Raw genomic sequence first — 20,586 nt, 5'->3', positions numbered from 1 at the left:
ATGCTGCCGAGAACGTTCTTATACATGTCTCCTTAGCAGAGGAATTTCTCAGTTATATGATATGCTTAATTTTAACTTTTTAGGCTGTAGCCAAAGTACTTTCCAGAATGTTGGTCCCAACTTACACCCCTTCTGGTAGTACTTTCAGGCTATTATAATTTCCCCATATTTTCATTAACACTTAATATTGTTGGGTTTTTTAATTTTTACCAGACTGATGGGTATAAAATGGTATTTCATTTTTAATATGAATGTCTATGATTTCTGTTATGTTTGAGCATCTTTTCACATGTTTATTGGCCATTCAGTTACTTTATTGAATTTTGTTTTAATTTCTGTTCATTTTTCTGTTTATACTATTGATAGAAGTTTTTATGAATTCTAGATATTAAACAGGGTTCCCTCATAGCTCAGTTGGTAAAGAATCTGCCTGCAATGCAGGAGACCTCGGTTTGATTCCTGGGTCAGGAAGATCCACTGGAGAAAGGATAGGCTACCCATTCCAGTATTCTTGGGCTTCCTTGTGGCTCAGCTGGTAAAGAATCACCTGCAATTTGGCGATTGGGAGACCTGGGTTCAATCCCTGGGGTTGGGAAGATGCCCTTTGATTTCTTACATTATAGATATTTTCTCCCAGTCTTCAGTTTATTTTTAACTTTGTGGTACATTTTTTGTTTTAGAGTTTTACATTTTGACATGGCTAGATTGATCAGTCTTTTTCCTTATGACTTTTTTACATTTTATGCATGGTTTAAGAAGGGCCCCTCACTCAAGCATTATAAGCATCTGCCTTACATTTTCTTCCAATATTTTTAAAATTTAATTTTATTCTTTTTTTTTGGGGTATAGCCAATTCACAATGTTGTGATAGTTTCAGGTGAATACACACACACACACACACACACACCACGCACACACACACACACACGCGCACACACACACATACACACACACACACACACACACATCTCCATTCTCCCCCAAACACACACACACACACGTCTCCATTCTCCCCCAAACCGCTCTCCCATCCAGGCTGCCACATAACATTGAGTAGAGTTCCATGTGCTATACAATAGGTCTTTCTTGGTTATTCATTTTAAATACAGCAGTGTGTACATGACCTTCCCAAAGTCCCTAACTGTCCCTTCCACCTGGCAACCATAAGTTTGTTTTCTAAGTCTATGAGTCTCTTTTCTGTTTTGTAAGTAAATTCATTTGTGTCTTTTTAGATTCTACATATAAGGAATATCATGATATTTCTCCTTTTCTGACTTACTTCACTCAGTATGACACTCTTTAGGTCCATTTATGTTGCTACAAATGGCCTTATTTCATTCTTTTTAATAGCTGAGTACTATTCCATTGTATGTATGTACCACATTTTTATCCATTCCTCTGTCAATGGACATTTAGGTTGCTTCCATGTTTTAGCTATTGTAAACAGTGCTGCAATGAACCTTGAAGTGCGTGTATCTTTTCAGACCATGTTTTTCTTCTTCCAATACTTTTAAGTCTTGTATTTTCTATTTAGATCTTTCGTCAATCTGAAATTTAACTTTGTGAATGGCATTAAGCTAAGGATCTAATTTTATTCTTTTAGGTGAAAACCCAATTGTCACCATTTATGCATTAATATTTCTGTTTCTACTGATGTGTAATATGTCATGTGTAGTACACTGTACTCCTGTAGACACGTGAATCTGTTTTATATTACTGTTCCTATACCAGATCTACATGATCCTATTTACATTGACCTTATAAAAACTTTTAATAAGGTAGGGAGATTTGCCATACCTATTCTTTTTCAGAGTTGCCTTTATCATCCTTAGACTTTAATAAGTTTAGCATTAATTACATTTTTACTCAAATTGAAATTCCTAAGGCTTCCTTCTCTTGTAGGAAGAACAGAATGTGTTAGATTCAGCTGTTGGTTCTGAATAGTCAGTAGTGTTGATAAATGTGTGGCATCTACTATTTGGGCTTAAGATTCAGGACTGCCTTTAGGTCAGAGAGGTCAGGTGTTTTTTTTTTTGTTGTTGTTGTTTTTATTTTATATTGGGGGCCATGCCATGCATGTAGAATTTTAATTTCCTGAACAGGGATTGAACCCAAGACCTTGGAGTGAAAGTACAGAGTCTTAACCACTGGATCACCAGAGAATTCCCTGGAGAGGCCAGAATTTAAATCCTGATTTAAATCAGATATTTTCTGTAAATATTATCTGACCAAGGAATTTCTATACCCTATAATATAGTAGGTAGAAACGCTAACTTGTTATTCATGTGTCTGAACTTAAGTAAATCAAAGTGATCAGAAAGATGATTGTTCCAGGTGGTCTCTGTTTTAGTGACTATTGCTGCATAACTAATCACCATAGTGACTCAGGATAACAATCATTTTATTATTTCACATGGTTTCTGTAGGTTGAGTTTGGAAGAACTGGTTGTCTTGGTATTTCTAGGTCTTGATCTCTTATGGAGCTGGATGGAACAGCAAGGGACTGGAGTGGCTGGGTGCTGGCCAGCATCTCGTCTCTGTAGTATTTTTCTGTGTGGGCTGGTTTTGGTTTCTCACACACAGTATAGTTGCTCAGGACACTCATTCTGCTCACATGACTGCCGATAGCTTCAAGAGGCAGAGTTCCAGCTGACAGCAGAAATGGCTTTGCCTCTTTTCAGGCAGCCTCAGAAGTCAAGCAGCATCACTTCTGTCACATTCAGTTGGTTTCAAAGTGAGTCACAAGCCTGTCCACATTCCAGGAGAGGGAAATTCGACTCCAACTCTTAATAGGGGAGTGGCAAGGTTCTGGAAAGGTTTGAGGGGAGATATTACAACCTTATATTTGGAAACCACAGTTTGCCACAGTCTCTGTATTTATAAATGCATCTTGAGGTACTTAAGTGATTTATGAAAATAAATGACTCATGAAAACTTGAACACTGACTTACATGTTGAGGACTGCCTGTGTGGTACAATAAAAATATTATGTTTAATAGTATACAGACAGTGCAGAAAGAGATTAGATAGGAGAATTGGGGATTAAAGAAGACCCAAGAAAGGCTTTTGAAAAAGAGAAGATTGGGGCTGGGTATGTGGGACTGGATATAAGGGAATGTTCAAGGATTGGGAGACTACTTGAATACAAAGGAAGAAATAAGTGCTTGGTGTGAGAGGCAGGTAAGGAGCCTTGCATACCCGCAGCAGAAAGAATAAGAGCAGTAAGCAAGAGATACCAGGCAAAAAAGTACCTCAGAAAGAGAGTAATAGAAGGAAATAGATCATTGCAGCTTTTAGCTCATCTTACTTTAATACTGTTCTGGGACCAACTTTTAAACATACTAAATGAAGCATTTTAACTTGAATTTTCCTGAGATATGATTATAATTTAGCAAAATTTAAGTGTGAATTAATCTTGTTGCAGTGTCCTGTACCAGCATGTCGAGGGAAGTCATTTACGGCTCTTCGTAGCTCTCCTCTCACAGTTACAATGGACTGGCAGTCAATCAAGTAAGCAATCAGACTATTAAATAAAAGGCAGGTTTTAGAGCTCTTATAATGCCAAGTTAATCTACAGTATTCTTGTATTATACGTTGATTCTTAGGTGTAGATAGTAATAAAGTATAAAAGGTTTATTTGGTGAAGCGTTATGTGTTGAAGTGATAATTATCTTTATTTGAGATTTGTTTTCTGTCAGATTCCAGAAGGGATTTGATGTGCAACTATTTTGTTGTTTTGCTACTGAGAAATTACTTTATATCTCATTTTATGTGACTCATTGAACTGGATTTACATAGAAGCAAAGCTGAATGACAGACTACAGTCCATGGGGTCACAAAAGTCAGACATGACTTAGCAATTAAACAACAACAGTGTTTCATTTCATAATGAAGATATTCTAAAAATAATATTGTTTTCAAGTTTTAAAATAGAGACTCCCTTAGAAATAGATACTTCATTTTATGTTCACACTATTCATGAGACATGTTACTGTATGGGTATTTTTAAAAACTTGGTTTTTTTTTTTTGAAAGTCAGATAGTTTTCTCTCTGTGTGTATATTTTTAGTCTAACAGTTTATCCCATTTTTTTTCTGGCTATAGTCCCATAACTCATCCCTAAATATAATGTAATGGATAGCTTTGAAGTCAGAGTGCTATCCAGGAAACTTCTAAGAACATAGGGGAAATGAAGTAAATTGCTACCAAGCCCTGTCCTAACTTGACCTCCTTCTGCCCTATAAAAACCAAGACCAATATATACAGTAATTAGCTGTGCACTATGCTGAGATGTTTACAAACAGCATTTTATAGAAGACAAAATGTTTAAAACTCTTGAGTGTGATCACGTGCCTTGCGAATGGGGAAGCCTGGTTTCTAGCCTGTGTCTATAGTACTTTCACCACTGAAGAGGGTAGTGAGGGCCTCAAAGGTGCCATGAGGTCCACATAGATGCATGGAAGATCTAGTGATTTAATTATATTATTATGGCTTTTAAGTGATTTTAAAGTCTCTTTGTTTTCAGGTAAAAATAGCAGACTAAAAATAGGCTTAAGTATTTTAACTGAATTTGAATGATCATCTCCTAATATTAGGAAATCAAACTTAGGGGTAGACGATTGAGAAAAGGAGGACATTTAAATCCTTTTTGTGGGTTTTTAAAAGGTATTACTCAAGTTCATTTTAAATAAGTCAGTTATAGTAAAACTTTGTTAATGCAATATTAGCTTACATGATAGTTGTTTTAGTCTATTGATAAAATGATTTTTTTGCCCTAGAAGAAAGGCCGCCTTCCTGCCATATATAGTAAATTCAGTTTCATTTTTTCCTGAGCCTTAGCTTGGATGTCCATAAGGAATTAGTTATAGTTTTTCAGCTAGCATTGAAACGTTTGGATGCATCAGGGTGACAGTTTTATAGTGTATATCAGAATCAGAAACAGGCCCAGTTCTAGGAGTTCATCTGATGAAGACAGTCACAACACGTGCAGAAATTACTTGCTGAAGGTACATTTTCACAGTGTTGATGACCAAAAATGGAGAATAGCCTAAACATCTGAAGAAAATTTATAAGGATGGGACAGTGAATTATTGTATAGCCACTAATTACGATGATGTAGGAGAGTGTTTTGAAATGACATCCAGAAATGTTTACACTGAGTTTAGTGATAAAGCAGGTCACAGAATGTTTTCTACTATTAATATATAATACTGACTTTATTTATCTTTTTTAAAAAACAACACTGGTAAATAAAAAGACATGTTGAGAGTATACTGTTTGAGAAGTGAGATGAGGGTGATTGTTACTTTCTTCTTTTTGTTTATCTGTGTTTTTAAATTTTTCCAAAGGTGACATAGAAATAGGTGTTCTTTTAATAAGAAAAGTCTAAAATATACCTTTTTTAAACCAAGATGATCTTAGCATGTTTGTGTCATTCTGATACTTCTCACTGCAATTCACCAGGATTTTTTTTAATTAATTAATTTAGTTTTGGCTGTTCTTGGGCTTTCTCTAGTTGTGACGAGTGGAGGCTACTCTCTAGTTGTAGTGCATGGGCTTTTCATTTTGGTGGCTTCTCTTATTGCAGAGCACGGACTCTAGGCATGCAGGCTTAGTTGTGGAACGTGGGCTCAGTAGTTGTGGCTCATGGGCTCTAGAGCATGGGCCCAGTAGTTGTGGTCCAGGGGCTTAGTTGCACTGTGGCATGAGGGATCTTCCTGGACCAGGGATCAAACCTGTGTCTCCTACATTGGCAGGCAAATTCTTAACCACTGGACCACCAGGGAAGTCCCAGTTTGCCTTTTTAAAATGTGCTTTGAAAGTTGAAGGTAGTGGGTAACTGTGCAGTAGGGTTTGTGCTTACATTCATCATGTAAGTGATTAAAAGGTTTTAAAATAATGCATATTAAGTGTTTTAAAAAGCTTAACGTAGAAGATCACAGTTCCTGCAACTTCTTGTTGCCTTATACATAATTCTAGATAGCATTATCATGTCTCTTTCTTTACTTACATGTCACTTACTCATCCACTCTGTGAGCTGAGGACATTAGAGACATGGTACCTGCTTTTCCTTCTTCCCCTTCCAGCTTTGGGCTTTTTTCAGCTAAAGTGTTATTTTTAAATTGTCAAGGTTTGCTTCTGTTTCCTAATCAGAATTATCTGTCATTTTTTTTTTTTTTTCCTTCTCTTTTGTACCTGTTAAACTCGTTTTTTTTTTTTTTTTTTTTTTTTTTTTTTTTTTTTTTTTTTTTTTTTTTTTTTGGTCATACATTGATATGAATCAGCCATAGATTTACACGTATTCCCCATCCCGATCCCCCCTCCCACCTCCCTCTCCACCCGATTCCTCTGGGTCTTCCCAGTGCACCAGGCCCGAGCATTTGTCTCATGCATCCCACCTGGGCTGGTGATCTGTTTCACCATAGATAGTGTCATGTTTTATTCATAGGTCATATCTGATAAAACCAACAAACAGCATTTATATTTTTAATGATAGTGTAAATATTGTTAAACAAAGAATCAACTCAGATGATCAGATGCCAAGAGAAGCAAATGTAATTTGTGTAATTGGGTTGGGTTGTTTTGTTGAGTTTTTTTCCCCCTTAAAGGAAAATGACCCAAGCATCAAAATCAAAATGGATTATCTTTGGGAATTCCCTGCTGGTCCAGTGGTTAAGAATCTGCCTTCCAATGCAGGAGCGTGGGTTTGATCCCTGGTCAGAGAACTAAGATCCCACGTGCTATGGGACAGCTAAGCCCGTGGGCTGCCACTACTGAGCCCATGTGCCACAACTAAGATACAGCCAAATAATTTTTTTTTTAAAAGAGAGAATGTAAAAAAAAAAAATTAAAAAAAAAATAATAAAATAAAAAAAAAGAGAGAATGTTTTTAAAAAATGGATTATCTTTTCTCATGCTTCACTGAATTATCCCATATTTTAACACGCTTCATATTTGGACTTTAACCTTGTTGTTTAGCACTTTTCCAGCTCTTTGTAATCTTTTTATCCATGGTGTTCTGGAAAAAATATTTATTTATTTAACTGCATTGGGTCTTATTTGTGGCACATAGGATCTTTGTTGTGGTGCCCAGGGTTCTCTAGGCATCACAGGCTCCTCTCTAGTTGTGTTACTTGGGCTGTAGAACACAGAGGCTCAGTGGTTGCAGCATGTAAGTTCTCTAGTTTGAGCATGTGGGCTTAGTTGCTCTGTGGCCTGGGATCGAACCCATGTCCCCTGAATTGCAAGGCGGATTCTTAACCACTGTACTGCCTGGGAATCTCCCTACCCTTTGTTTTCTTTATGCTCTTCTCTAGATTTCTTTTTTTTTTGCTTCTATCCTTTCTGTAAATGTTTGCTTTTTATATACGTCTTTAACTTTCCTGATTTCACACTTGTGTTTTTCAATAGTTTCTTTTTATAGCAGCTTATTCTTGTTTTATGAAGGTAATGTTTTCTTAGAAACTCTTAGCTTGTTTTGTTTTTAATGCTCTTCTCCTTTTTGAATTGTTGCCATTTCATCCTCAAATATCTGATGAGGAATGAGAAATTTGAAGTAGGTAGGGTAGTGCTATTTCTTATTTCTTTGTTATTTCTTAGGTAGGAGTTTTTCTTCAAAAAGCCTCATCACTGGATAGAAGGTAGAGTTTTGACTGTCAGATTTTGCTTTATGAATGTGTTTTTTATTTTGACTTGGGCTCAAGTGCCAGAATGAGAAGCCTTACGCTGGAGCTCTGTCTCCCCTCTGGACACTTTAGCTACCTTCACAGAGCAGATGGTCTGTTTCCTTGGAACAGTGCTCTGGTTTTGCTGGGCGGGGAGACCTGATGGCTTTGGTTGGGTGCCCTCATTCTTCTACCTTCCTGTCTACCCACCTTCCAAATAATTTCTGAATAGCTATTCAGTGACTTGCTTTCAGTTAATTATCCTGTTTTGTTTCAGCCATCTACTCCCAGTTTTCATTCCTGCCAGCTCCAACTTAGAAGGCTCTCTGGGGCTGAGAACATTGGCTCCCACTTCTCTTGTACCTGTGTAAATTTTTCCTGTGTGTGTTCTGGAATTCATCTTATTTTATCCATCAGTACGTTCCCATTTTCTGTTTTCTAAAATTTCATATCTCTTACTTGTTGATGGCACCTCTGCACACCCCCGAATTTCCCTTCACTCTTTTAGTGACTGTCATCTTGGTGCACATTTTGATGGGAAGGTAGGCAAATGCGTGTGCCTTTTCTGCTATCTTTAATTGGAAATTGCCAAAGTAGTTTTAGATATACTGTTGAACCTTTTTAAACTAAAGAACTGCCCTTTATCTAGCTTAGCACCATGTGGACCCTGAATAGTTAATATGTTGAAGAAATAACCTAGAGTCAGTGTAAGTACTGACTGAAAATTGTTTAACTTTTTAGAATACAGGAGTTGATGTCTGATGATCAGCGAGAAGCAGGTCGGATTCCACGAACAATAGAATGTGAGCTTGTTCATGATCTCGTGGATAGTTGTGTCCCGGGAGACACAGTGACTATCACCGGAGTTGTCAAAGTCTCCAATGCTGAGGAAGGTGTGGTATAACTTTCCTCAATTTGACTGTCTCTCTGTAGTTTGTGAGCATTCTTCTTTTCCCTTTTAAAGATATTTCTGAATTTGCAGTAATTTAAAGAACTCCTTGATTCTTATATAGGTGAAACTTTTTCTCTAAAATAAAGGTTTATTTAGTAATATAACTCACCATGCCTTTCTTTTACATTCTACTTGAGTCTCTGTAGGGAAAATACCAATTACTGTATTTTTGTACTTTGAAATTTACAGGTTCTCGAAATAAGAATGACAAATGCATGTTCCTTTTGTACATTGAAGCAAATTCTGTTAGTAATAACAAAGGACAGAAAACAAAGGCTTCCGAGGATGGATGTAAGCATGGAGCGTTGATGGAGTTCTCACTTAAAGACCTTTATGCCATCCAGGAGATTCAGTCTGAAGAAAACCTGTTTAAACTCATTGTCAAGTATGTATGAGATTATCTCAAGTTTTATTTTATCATGTGCATGTTGTGGGTGCTTTTGACTACCAGTAACTGAAAACCAGTCAAAATGGTTGCAAATTACAATTCATTAGACATCCTTAGACCTGTGCAGCCCAGTCACTGAAAGAAGGAGACTAAAGGGTGAACTGTATACATAATGTTTAAAGAAGGGATAACATTTCATATTTTATTTCATATTCATATTTGAACTGAAATTTCATATTCAGTTCAAAGAATTAGAATACATAAGGCCATATATGAAGTATTATGTTGAATATAAAGAAGTATTTTCCATTCATCGATTGTATAATCCTATTTGTACAAAAAGGGCAGAGTGGAAGAGATAATTTAGCCAATTACTCATTTTTGTATAGCCTGTGAGCTAAGATTGGTTTTTATGTTTTTTCATGACTGAAGAAAATCAAAAGAAGAATATTTCATGACACACATAATTACAAGAAAGTCAGATTTTGCTGTCCACAAATAAACTTTTATTGGAACACAGCCACACTCGTTCATTTACATAGTATCTGACTGCTTTTGAGCTACAGTGATAGAGTAGATGTGATAGAGATGGGTCACAGATATTTACTGTTTGTACCTTTACAAATAAGATTGCTGATCTCTAGTTGAAACAATAAGGAAAATTTACTATCTCACATTAACTGATTACTTAACAAAAGAATCATGGGGCAGTGAATTCCAAAGTAATTTCAATTAGTTGTATGTAGAGCGTTGTTTGTTTACTTTTAGAAAGCAAGAAAGAGAGTCACATAGAAGTCACTTACTATTGAGAAGTATTTCAGAAGTTTTTATTTCTGTGTTATTGTCCTGCAATAGAGAAGAAACAATATAGAGGTACTTTTGCTTTAGTGGTTACAAACTTTTTCACGGAGATATAAATCTAAGTTAGAATCTTGCTTCAGCCACTTCCAGTTGTAGTCTGAGGCATTTAATTTCTCCTCCTAAAGTAGAAATAATAATAGCTGCCTCAGAATGTTATTCTAAAGATTAAATGAGATTTCATTATATACTTAACATGGTTAACACAATGTACTGTTATTTTGGCAGTTTTTTGGGTAATTTTGAAGAAATAGAAAATGAGAGACTAAATAGTAGATGTACCAAACAGAGGTACAGAACTGAGATTTTGAAGTGCATTGTATTAGAAAAATTGATCTTGTCATTTAGCCTTTGGGCTCTAGGAGAATTTGACACTTTTTTATTTCTGTCTTTAATATATTAATTAGCAAGCTGGGAAAAGTATAGATTCCTTGAGGGTTTTTTGTTCTTAAACCCTCAAAGATATCCTTTGACTAGATAGCCATCCAAACACATCCTGGTACATAGGGTGCCTTGTGCTAGGGAGACTCAGTGATCTGGTGATAAGTGGTGGAGTGGTGAGTGGTCTGTAGCAGGTGGCAAGGAACTCCCTGGTTGAGGACCAAAACGCCTCTTTGGTACCTCTTACCAATTATAATAACAGTGGACATGTGCAGTGGTCCTTTTTCTGCCATACTTAATGAAGTATGTATGTTAATATGAAAAACTTGGATTTCCTTCCTACAGTTTGCTTTTACCTTTTAGTTCTAAATTTAGAATTTTTCATGGCTCTCCATTTGTTAATCTTGCAGGGATTGGTAAACTAGGAAAGCTGCCTATTTTGGTAAATAAAGTTTTATTAGAACACAGCCCCACCCATTAATTGGCAAATTATTGATCACTCCTTTGATAAAAGTTGGGTAGTTATGACCCAGACAGTAAAAGTGAAACTATTTATTTTCTGGCCCTTTATGAAAAATGTTGTCAACCCTTGCTAGATTAACAAATGGAAGCCTTTGAGAAGAGAATGGAGAAGACAAATAGAAGGCTGTTTTAGTTTAGGTTCCTTCAGAAACAATGATTTGCATAAGTGTGGTTTATCTGGGAGATTATCCCCAGAAACACTGGGAGGGGAATGAGAAAGTGAGACAGAGAAGGGAGGTAGTCAGTGTCTGGTGCCTTAATGAAGGCTTAATCTTTTCTGAGGCCTCTGGGACACTTGACTGAAGACCTAGCCTCAGTATTTTTCCATTTAAGGGTCTAGATTTGGAGCTGCTCCTGAGAATATTAGACATGCCAGCACTTCTGCCCAGCCTGCCTTCTGCTAATGCTTCTGCAGCCATAGAAAGCCTTTTGGCACACAGATGCAGTTGCTTGGTAGGAGGTGAGCAGTGATCTGCAGGAATGATTGCCAAGGGGGAATGGCAGGATACCAACTTTGTGTTTACATTTATAAGTATCCTGTCTCCCTTACACAGACACAATTTCTAAAGTATTCTTCCCTTTATAGATTCATCAAGAATTTTGATAAATTTGTTGGAATAAAGTTGAGCTGTTTGGTACTAAGTAAATTAAGCAGATTGTAAAGTAGATCCTCTTTATCACCTGAAAATGTTAGAATTTATAAATCGTATTCTGTTTTTCAGCTCGCTTTGCCCTGTCATTTTTGGTCATGAAGTAAGTATTTTACTTCATTTTACTCAAAAATACATAAATTTAACAAAAATAGAATATAAAGATTTTGCAAAAAAATAGTAATTTCTGTTAGCCAGTTATTCATAGTTTAATATGAATCATTATTCTCCATAAATGAATGATGTGAGAGAGAAACCACAGTCCTTTGTAAGATAGAGCTTCCTGCCAATTAGAGTTAATAGGAATGGACTTCTTTTAAAGTGACTCTGAACACAGTAGATGGTAAAGCAGAAAGTAACAAATACTTCTCAGTTTTGTGGAATTGATTCAGTGCCTGGCAAGGTAGGTCTTCACTTGGTGACTTTTTAAAAAAAATTTATTTATTTATTTTACTTACAACACTGTATTGGTTTTTCCATACATTGACTTGACTCCGCCATGGGTATACATGGGGAGGGGGGTGGGAGGGGGGTTCAGGATGGGGAACACATGTATACTCAGTGACTTTTATGATACCTTATTTTATATGCTTTCTAATCATTTACATTAAAGAAGTGTATTTTTACACTTAGGAAAAGAGAAAAGCAACATGCAGTCATGTTTAAAAAAAAAAAAATCCACACACAAATGTAAATATAGGAGGAGCACCCCTTTTGCTAGTCATCTTTGTCTTTCTTGTTTTTTCTCTCTCTCCTTTCACATTTGAGCTTGTTAAAGCAGGTTTGATATTAGCACTCTTTGGAGGAAGCCAGAAATATGCAGATGACAAAAATAGAATTCCGATTCGAGGAGACCCCCATGTCCTTGTTGTTGGAGACCCAGGCTTGGGAAAAAGTCAGATGCTACAGGTAGGAAATCAGACATTTAGGATTTGACCTTTTGCTTATAAAATGCATGAATAATTCACAAATGAATTTTCCTAAAACGTGTGGTATTTGTGTTCCAGAGGATATCATTTGTCAGGTAGTGTGAGTGAGATGGAGTTTGTGTGAGTGAGTAACTTGTATCTGACCATCCTTTCAAATTAAGCCAGTCTCCTGTCACACAGGCTGTACAAACATACTGCTGAGTTAAAGATGTCAACTATTGTAAAATATTAACCATTTTCCTAACCCCTATTTTTTAAAAAAATAGATTTTTTTCTTTTCTTTTTTAAAGTATTTATTTAATTTATTTGGCTGCACTGGGTCTTAGTTGTGACATTCAGGGTATTCAGTTTTCATTGGGGTATGTGGGATCTTTAGATGCGGCATGCAAATTCTTAGCTGCAGCATGCAGGATCCAGTTCCTTGACCAAGGATTTAACTCAGGGCCCCCGCCTCCTGCATTGGGAGGATGAAGTCTTAGCCACTGGACCACCAGGGAAGTCCTCCTAACCGTTTTTTGTATCCAGCATTGCTTTACTAGTCTTTATTGTTGTGACCTCACCTATGAATAGAATAGTTCAAGAAAGTAAAGCAGGTTCACCCAATATCTCTTTATACAACTATATAAACACTGAATTAGGCTTTAAGAGTAGTCTGATAAAGGTCAATCCTATCCATCTCCACTGCTTCTCTCGGAGTCTAAAACAAGGAAATTCCCATGACCAATATGTTGTTGGTCCCCAAGATTTTAGCTCTGCCCATCAGAGTCTAGTAGTTCTCCCCATGCTGCCCTAGAAGGTGCAGCCTTTGGAATGCTTATGCTTGGAGTGACACCTGCCAAGCCAATGTAAGAATGGTTAGGAACCCTATCACTATCAGCGTTGGAGTTTTTTGAAAATATTGTGGCCTTCCCCAGTATTAAGAATTAAGAATCTCTTGAATAAGGGTCCTAGCATCTACATGTTATAACCACAGGTGATTCTGAAGTGCAGCCAGAATTGAAAACTGGTCTCCCCATTGTATTATAAACCTACTGCCCATCAGAGCCATTATTCCCTATGGCTGAGTGTTAAATTAGTTTTTTTTTTTTTTTCTATTCATTTAAAGTTTCATATAAATCACAACTAGTTTATTGTGTTACAAGTTAACTGGGTGGTGCCTGGAAAGGGACTTTGGGAATGCTAGTTATGTTGTTTCTTGATCTGGATGCCAGTTGCATGGAAATTTGTTGAACTGTACAGTTATATGTACTATAATTATGTACATTATATTTAAATAAAAAGTATACTTCAACAAATCACTCAGTTATTTTAATTTCTAATCTGACATTTTAAAAATCCTTTGTTTTCATATTTTGTTTGTTTTGGCCATTTGGGCCAACTTGTTTTTATTTTGTTCTGAACCCTTGCTACAAGCCTGATAACTGAGACACAGAGTATCCAGTTATAGGTGAAACAGAGTAGATGGTAAAAATGAAAACAGTGTACTTAGGTAAGGGTATGTGGGTAAACGTGTGTGTGGGAATCTGAATTTCATGTAAGTCTGCTAGCCCCACTAAGCCAGGGTTTTTAAAAATTAGGCTAATACTAATAGTTATGATGGAAAAGACTCTTGAGTCCCTTGGACTGCAAGGAGATCCAGCCAGTCCATCCTAAAGGAGATCAGTCCTGGGTGTTCATTGGAAGGACTGATGCTAAAGCTGAAACTCCAATACTTTGGCCACCTGATGCGAAGAGCTGACTCATTTGAAAAGACCCTGATGCTGGGAAAGATTGAGGGCAGGAGAAGAAGGGGACGACAGAGGATGAGATGGTTGGATGGCATCACCAACTCAATGGACATGAGTTTGGGTGAACTCCAGGAGTTGGTGATGGACAGGGAGGCCTGGCGTGCTGCAGTTCATGGGGTCGCAAAGAGTCGGACGCTGACTGAGCAACTAAACTGAACTGAACAGTTATGAGTTGTTTATATTTTTAAACTATTTTCCTTTGACCATTTAGTAAGCCAACATATTCTCAAACTAACAACTAAGGAATTAGAAGTAACAAAAATAATGATAGCGACCGTTTATTTAGCTAGGCACCAAAGCTTCACATTAGGTTGTGTGCTACATCAGTCCAGAGCACACTATTGACATAGCAGGGTAAGCACTGCCTACTAGGGCTGTGAGGTGCACAGAGGTGTACAGTGGCCTTGCACGAGGCACATATTATATGCCATGTACCAGGTTAAGTGCCTTGCACATATGATCTCATTTAGTCCTCAATGCAGTATGTAATAAAACATAAGGAAGCTGAGGTTTCAAGAGAGGTTCAAGAGCAGCACCACCAGTAGGTACATGATAGAGCCAAGATTTAAACAGGTCTGCCTGACTCCAGAGGTCCATGCTTTTAGCTGTTGCACTACTTAACTACTTTTCTGTGTGCTGTTACCTTGTTTGAAGGTGAACACTATTAAGCCATTTTATTACCTGGTGTTTAAAGAAGCACTGGGGTTTCTGAAACTATAATTAATACATACATATTTGCTATTTTAACTTGAAGCATAAGTTGCAATGGTCACATGACCACAGACTTTAGAATCAGGCTGCTCGGGTTTGATTTAATCCTAACTTCACACCTTCATAGCTGTGTGAGTTACTCTCTTCAGACCTTTGTTCTACATCAGTAACAGGTGTATAGTACTGTGTATAATACTGTATAATATTCTTACTGTGGTGGTGAAGATTGTACGGGAAAGCTTTTAGAAGAATGACTGGCATATAGCTAATGTTTGTGAGCCTCTACTGTATTATTCCCCTTTTACTTTCTTTTAAACTCTCCATTTCATTAGGCAGTATGCAGTGTTGCTCCACGTGGCGTGTATGTTTGTGGTAATACCACAACCACCTCTGGTTTGACTGTAACTCTTTCAAAAGATAGTTCTTCTGGAGATTTTGCTTTGGAAGCTGGTGCCCTAGTACTTGGTGATCAAGGTAAGAGGCCAAAGCACATAATAATTCTGGGGCTTTTTTTCTTTTAAGTCTTTCTTTTTCAATTACTTTCTTTACATTCTGTTCCAAGAGTCATTTGGATAGCACTTTCCAACCAGTGAGTTGAGAATGAGTGCCAAAAAAACTAGAAATACCCATCTCATTGTTTTGTGTTTTCATGATATGACAGATAGTTTTTATAAGAAACCTAGTTGGAAGTCTCAGCAGGAAGAGATTGACAGTTGGGCTTTGCTGCCTGTTTCTCTTTGTGATGTTTTAACCCTATTGGGAAAACATATACCTATGTATGTGTCAGGCAGTGTGTACCCAGATTCTAGTCCAGCTGAGATCATTCCTTCCTTCCAGTTTGCCAGCAATGTCACATTTCTAAATCCAGTAACTGTCAGCCATGTTTGGCACAGCTGATGACTGCATCAATGGAATACTTTATCTCCGTGGTTTCCAGGACACTGCACTCTTCTGATTTTCTTCTTTGTTTATTCACTGTTCAGTCTGTCTTTACTTTGTTCTTCATCTCCCCAACCTCTTAACTGGTTGGCTCCTCAGAGTACTTAGTTTTTGTAGTATTTTCTTCTCAGCCTGTACTTATCTGCTTGGTTATTTTATCTAGTTTCATGGTTCTTCACCTACCTATATGCTGAAGTTTTCCAGATTTATGTTTCTTCTCCCTTGAACTCCAGGCATATATATCCCTTTGCCTATGCAGTGTCTCTGCAACTTTCTCAAACCTAGCACATCCAAAGCCAAAATCTTGATCTTCCCCTCAGTAAATGACAGTTCCATCCTTCTATTTGCTCGTATCAGGAAACATGAAGACATTCTTAATTTTGTCACATACCTCACATCCAGGCTGTCAGCAGACTTTGTTTGCTCTACCTTCTGGACACCACTTATCCACTGCTGCTGCACCATCATCTCTCGCATGGATTATTACTGTGATCTCCTAGTTGGCATGCCTGTGACCACCCTTGCTCTTTCTATTGTTTGTAACAAGGCAGAGAAATCCCATTAAAACTTAGATCACATTGTTCTGTTCAAAACCCTCCAGTGCCTTTCCCATCTCACTTGGTGAAAGCCAGGTTTGATAGTGACACAGATGCCCTTTAATCACTATTTCATATTCTGGCCTTTAATCACCTCTTTTGCCTCATTATCTACCCGTTTCTTCACTCTTATTTCCTCTTCCCCAGCTACCCTGGCCTCCTTGCTATACCTTGACGTATAGTACCAGCACTCCAGGCATGTCATGTTCCCACATCACAGCCTTTGTACTTTGGAACCTTCTTACTCCAGATAGTTTGCAGGGCTCTTTCAATGTTTTGTTCAAAAGACCCCAGTGTGACCTTCCCTTAACAACACATTTTACACTGTATCCCCCACCCCCACTGACCCTGTTCTCCTTATCCTACTCTGCCTCTCTTGCCCAGAGCATTTTACCTGCTCATATACCATATGGTTTACTTTTTTTTATTGTCTGCCTCCAACACTGAACAGAATGTAACCTTCACAACAAGTATGGAGAATTTTGTCTTTGCACTGTTATATCCACATGCCTAGAATATAGTCTTGTTTTTCAGTTGATAAATCATGTCCAATTATTTGCTACCCCATGGACTGCAGCACGCCAGGCTCCTCTGTCTTCCCCTGTCTCCAGGGGTTTGCTTAAATTCATGTCCACTGAATTGGTGTTGCTATCTAACCACCTTATCCTCTGCCGCCCATTTCTCCTCCTGCCTTCAATCCCAGCATCAGCTCTTCGCATTAGGTGGCCAGAGTATTGGAGCTTCAGCAACAATCCTTCCAATGAATATTCAGGACTGATTTCCTTTAGGATTGGCTGATTTGATCTTGCAGTCCAAGGGACTTCTTGGTCTTCTCTAGCACCACAGTTTGAAAGTATCAATTCTTTGGCATTCAGCTTCCTTTATGTTCCAGCTCTCACATCTGTACATGATTACTGGAAAAACAATAGCTTTGACTATACAAACCTTTGTTGGCAAAGTGATGTCTTTGCTTTTTAATACACTGTCTAGGTTTGTCATAGCTTTCCTTCCAAGGAGCAAGGGTCTTTTAATTTCATGGCTGCAGTTACAGTCTGCAGTGACCAAGAAAATAAAATCTGTCACTCTGTGTGTGTGTTAGTTGCTCAGTTGTGTCTGACTATTTGTGACCCCATGGACTGTAGCCTGCCAGACTCCTCTGTCCATGGGATTCTCCAGGCAAGAGTACTAGAGTGGGTTGCCATTTCCTCCTCCAGGGATCGTCCAGACCCAGGGATTGAACCCATGTCTCTTAGGTCTCCTGCATTGGCAGACAGGTTATTATCTGAGCCACCAGGGAAGCGCTAAAATCTGTCACTGCTTCTACTTTTTCCCCTTCTATTTGCCATGAAGTGATGGGACCAGATGCCATGATCTTAGTTTTTTGAATCTTGACTTTTAAGCCGGCTTTTTCACGCTCCTCTTTCACCCTCATCAGGAGGCTCTTCAGTTCCTTTTCACTCCCTGTCATTGGAGTCATATCATCCACATATCTTGAGGTTGTTGATATTTCTCCCAGTAATCTTGATTCCAGCTTGTGAATCATCCAGCCTGGCATTTCACATGATGTACTCTGCATATAAGTTAAATAAGCAGGGTGATAGTGTACAGTCTTGTACTCCTTTCCCAATTTTGAACCAGTTCGTTGTTTAGTTCTAACCAGTTGACACGCATACTGGTTTCTTAGGAGACAGGTGAGGTGGTCTGGTATTCCCATCTCTTTAAGAATTTTCCACATTTTGTTGTGATCCACACAGTCAAAGGCTTCAGCTAAGTCAGTGAGGCAGAAATAAATGTTTTTCTGGAACTCTCTTGCTTTTTCCATGGTCCAAGAATATTGACAGTTTGATCTCTGGTTCCTCTGCCTTTTTTAAATCCAGCTTGTACATCTGGAAGTTCTCAGTTTACGTACTACTGAAGCCTACCTTGAAGGATTTTGAGCGTGACCTTGCTAGTATGTGAAATGCAGGCAATTGTACGATAGTTTGAACATTCTTTGGCATTGCCCTTCTTTGGGGTTGGAATGAAAACGGACCTTTTCCAGTCCTGTGGCCACTGCTGAGATTTCCAAATTTGCTGACATATTGAGTGCAGCACTTTCACAGCATCATCTTTTAGGCTTTGAAACAGCTCAGCTGGAATTCCATCAGCTCCACTAGCTTTGTTTTTAGTAATTCTTTCTAAGGCCTGCTTGACTTTACACTCCAGGATGTCTGGCTCTAGGTGAGTGATAATACCATCATGGTTATCCAGGTTATTAAGACCTTTTTTGTATAATTCTTCTGTGTATTCTTGCCACCTCTTCTTATAAAAAGCATTCAGTAAATATTTGATGAATTCATAAATTCTAAAACATTTCTCTGGTTATTGTATAGCTCATTAGAAGTGACAATATTTTTACTAAGTTAGCAGATGAAGAAAATAATAAGCAGGAAGAGGTTATTCAGATGGTAAAGAATGTGTTTGCAATGCAGGATACCTAGGTTCAATCCCTGGATCAGGAAGACCTCCTGGAGAAGGAAATAGCAACCGACTCCAGTATTTTTGCCTGGAAATTCCATGGACAGAAGAGCATGGTGGGCTACAGTCCACAGGGTTGCAAAGAGTCAGATACAACTGAGCAACTAACACTTTCACACTTTGTTAAACTGTCAGATCTTCCATTAAATAGAAGTTGAAGGTGATACAGTGTTTAGCTGTGCAGATCGCTAATGGGATTTAAGATGCAGAGTGTTAAAAGTCCATGGCCATCTCTTTCAAATCTATGCAGATAAGCCAAGCATTATGATGGTAAAAATATCACTGTTAACAAAAAATATATATATATATATTACTGTTAAAATACAAAAGAATATTAGTCAACAGAGACCAGATTCTAGAAACAAATATAATCCTATCAAATAATAAATAGGATCCTACTAAAATCTTTACTGAAGACTTTCAAGGGAGAAAATGAGAAATAGAGCTGTTTTATATTTCTCTTCTTCAATATCTGATGACATAACCAAAAAATTGTTTGAAAACAAGCAACAAGATATATCAATTGTAGACAAACTAGAAAGAGCTTAAAATGTTCATAATTTAAACTTTATGCTTTAAAACCAGGTATTGGCAAACTTCAGTCCACAGATCAATCCACCCTTCAGCCTGTTTTAGTGTAGTCCACAAGCTATTTCATTTTTTTAAAATCTTTTTTTACTTTTCCTTTTTTTGGGGGCTGCATTGGGTCTTCATTGCTTCCTGAGGGCTTTCTCTAGTTGCAGCAAGCAGGGGCTACATTTTAGTTCTTGTGTGAGGGCTTCTCGTTGCAGAGCACAGGATATGTGGGTTTCAGTAGTTGTGGCGTGTGGGCACAAGCTATTTTAAAGGACTGTAAAGAACAAACAAAAAACCCAAGAATGTGTGACAAGACTGTATGTGGCCCACAAAACATCAAAATCTGCCCGTTTATAGGAAAAGATTGCCAGCTCTTGCTTTAAACTTTGCAAAGTGGCAGAGAGGTAGCTTGACTTTATTCCTACCCTGTCCCCACCTCTGAAGAACTATTACTAGTAATCTCGAGAATTTCCAGTAATACCATCAATTCCAGAGAGGTCTGCACTGACTGGTCATAGAGTAGGTATACAGAGGATTAACCATAGCAAAGCCCTTGGGGCATGACCACCAAATTATCATGGTATGAAGAGGAGGAGAGGAAAAATATTACAAGATAATGTTAGAGGGCCTCCAATAACCTCTGGATTAGATGTAAAATACATCTGGCACATAAAATGCCTTCATTCAGTGATGGTTCTTCATATTTAAAGAGTTTGAGTGTACAATTAACTGTAAGTTCTGTAGTCAACACCTGGTATTGCTGAGACCTGCACTCTAGTCTTCTGACTTTAGAGCCCATGTGTTCCTTCCCAAATCATGCTGCCCACTGTTCCCAAAGACCCAGCTCATATAGCACCTTTTTCTTGAAACCTTTCCAGATTCCCCTTCCTCTTTTAATCCCACCTCACCCCCAGAAAGTTCATATGATGATGCATATCTATTATAGTTGTTAAAATACACTATCTTTAATGTGTATATCCTTACCTCATCTGTTCAGATTTAACTCTTTAAGCTTTTGAGAGTTACTCTCATATCTTCATTTTTGTAACCCTCACATGTAGTGCTTTGCCTGTGGAAAATGCTAATTAAATAACAGTTAAATAAGACCAATATTTTA

At 37.8% G+C, this 20,586-nt stretch overlaps 1 protein-coding gene across 3 annotated transcripts in view; it reads left to right on the top strand.

Moving 5' to 3' along the window:
* The window catches only part of MCM8 (minichromosome maintenance 8 homologous recombination repair factor), a 51,176-nt gene that overhangs the window by 9,890 nt on the left and 20,700 nt on the right, over positions 1 to 20,586 (top strand). For all 3 annotated transcript variants that reach the window (XM_043480311.1, XM_043480309.1, XM_043480310.1), the window contains exons 8-13: positions 3,425 to 3,510; positions 8,405 to 8,556; positions 8,805 to 9,000; positions 11,487 to 11,517; positions 12,183 to 12,323; positions 15,174 to 15,315. In XM_043480311.1, the coding sequence (XP_043336246.1) occupies positions 3,425 to 3,510; positions 8,405 to 8,556; positions 8,805 to 9,000; positions 11,487 to 11,517; positions 12,183 to 12,323; positions 15,174 to 15,315 (748 nt within the window). The remainder of the gene's footprint in view (positions 1 to 3,424; positions 3,511 to 8,404; positions 8,557 to 8,804; positions 9,001 to 11,486; positions 11,518 to 12,182; positions 12,324 to 15,173; positions 15,316 to 20,586) is intronic.

The sequence above is a fragment of the Cervus canadensis genome, chromosome 10 (genome assembly GCF_019320065.1).
Source record: "Cervus canadensis isolate Bull #8, Minnesota chromosome 10, ASM1932006v1, whole genome shotgun sequence".
Taxonomy (NCBI): Eukaryota; Metazoa; Chordata; class Mammalia; order Artiodactyla; family Cervidae; genus Cervus; species Cervus canadensis.
Note: the sequence above shows the minus strand (reverse complement) of the source record. Positions and strands in the feature narration are given on the sequence as shown.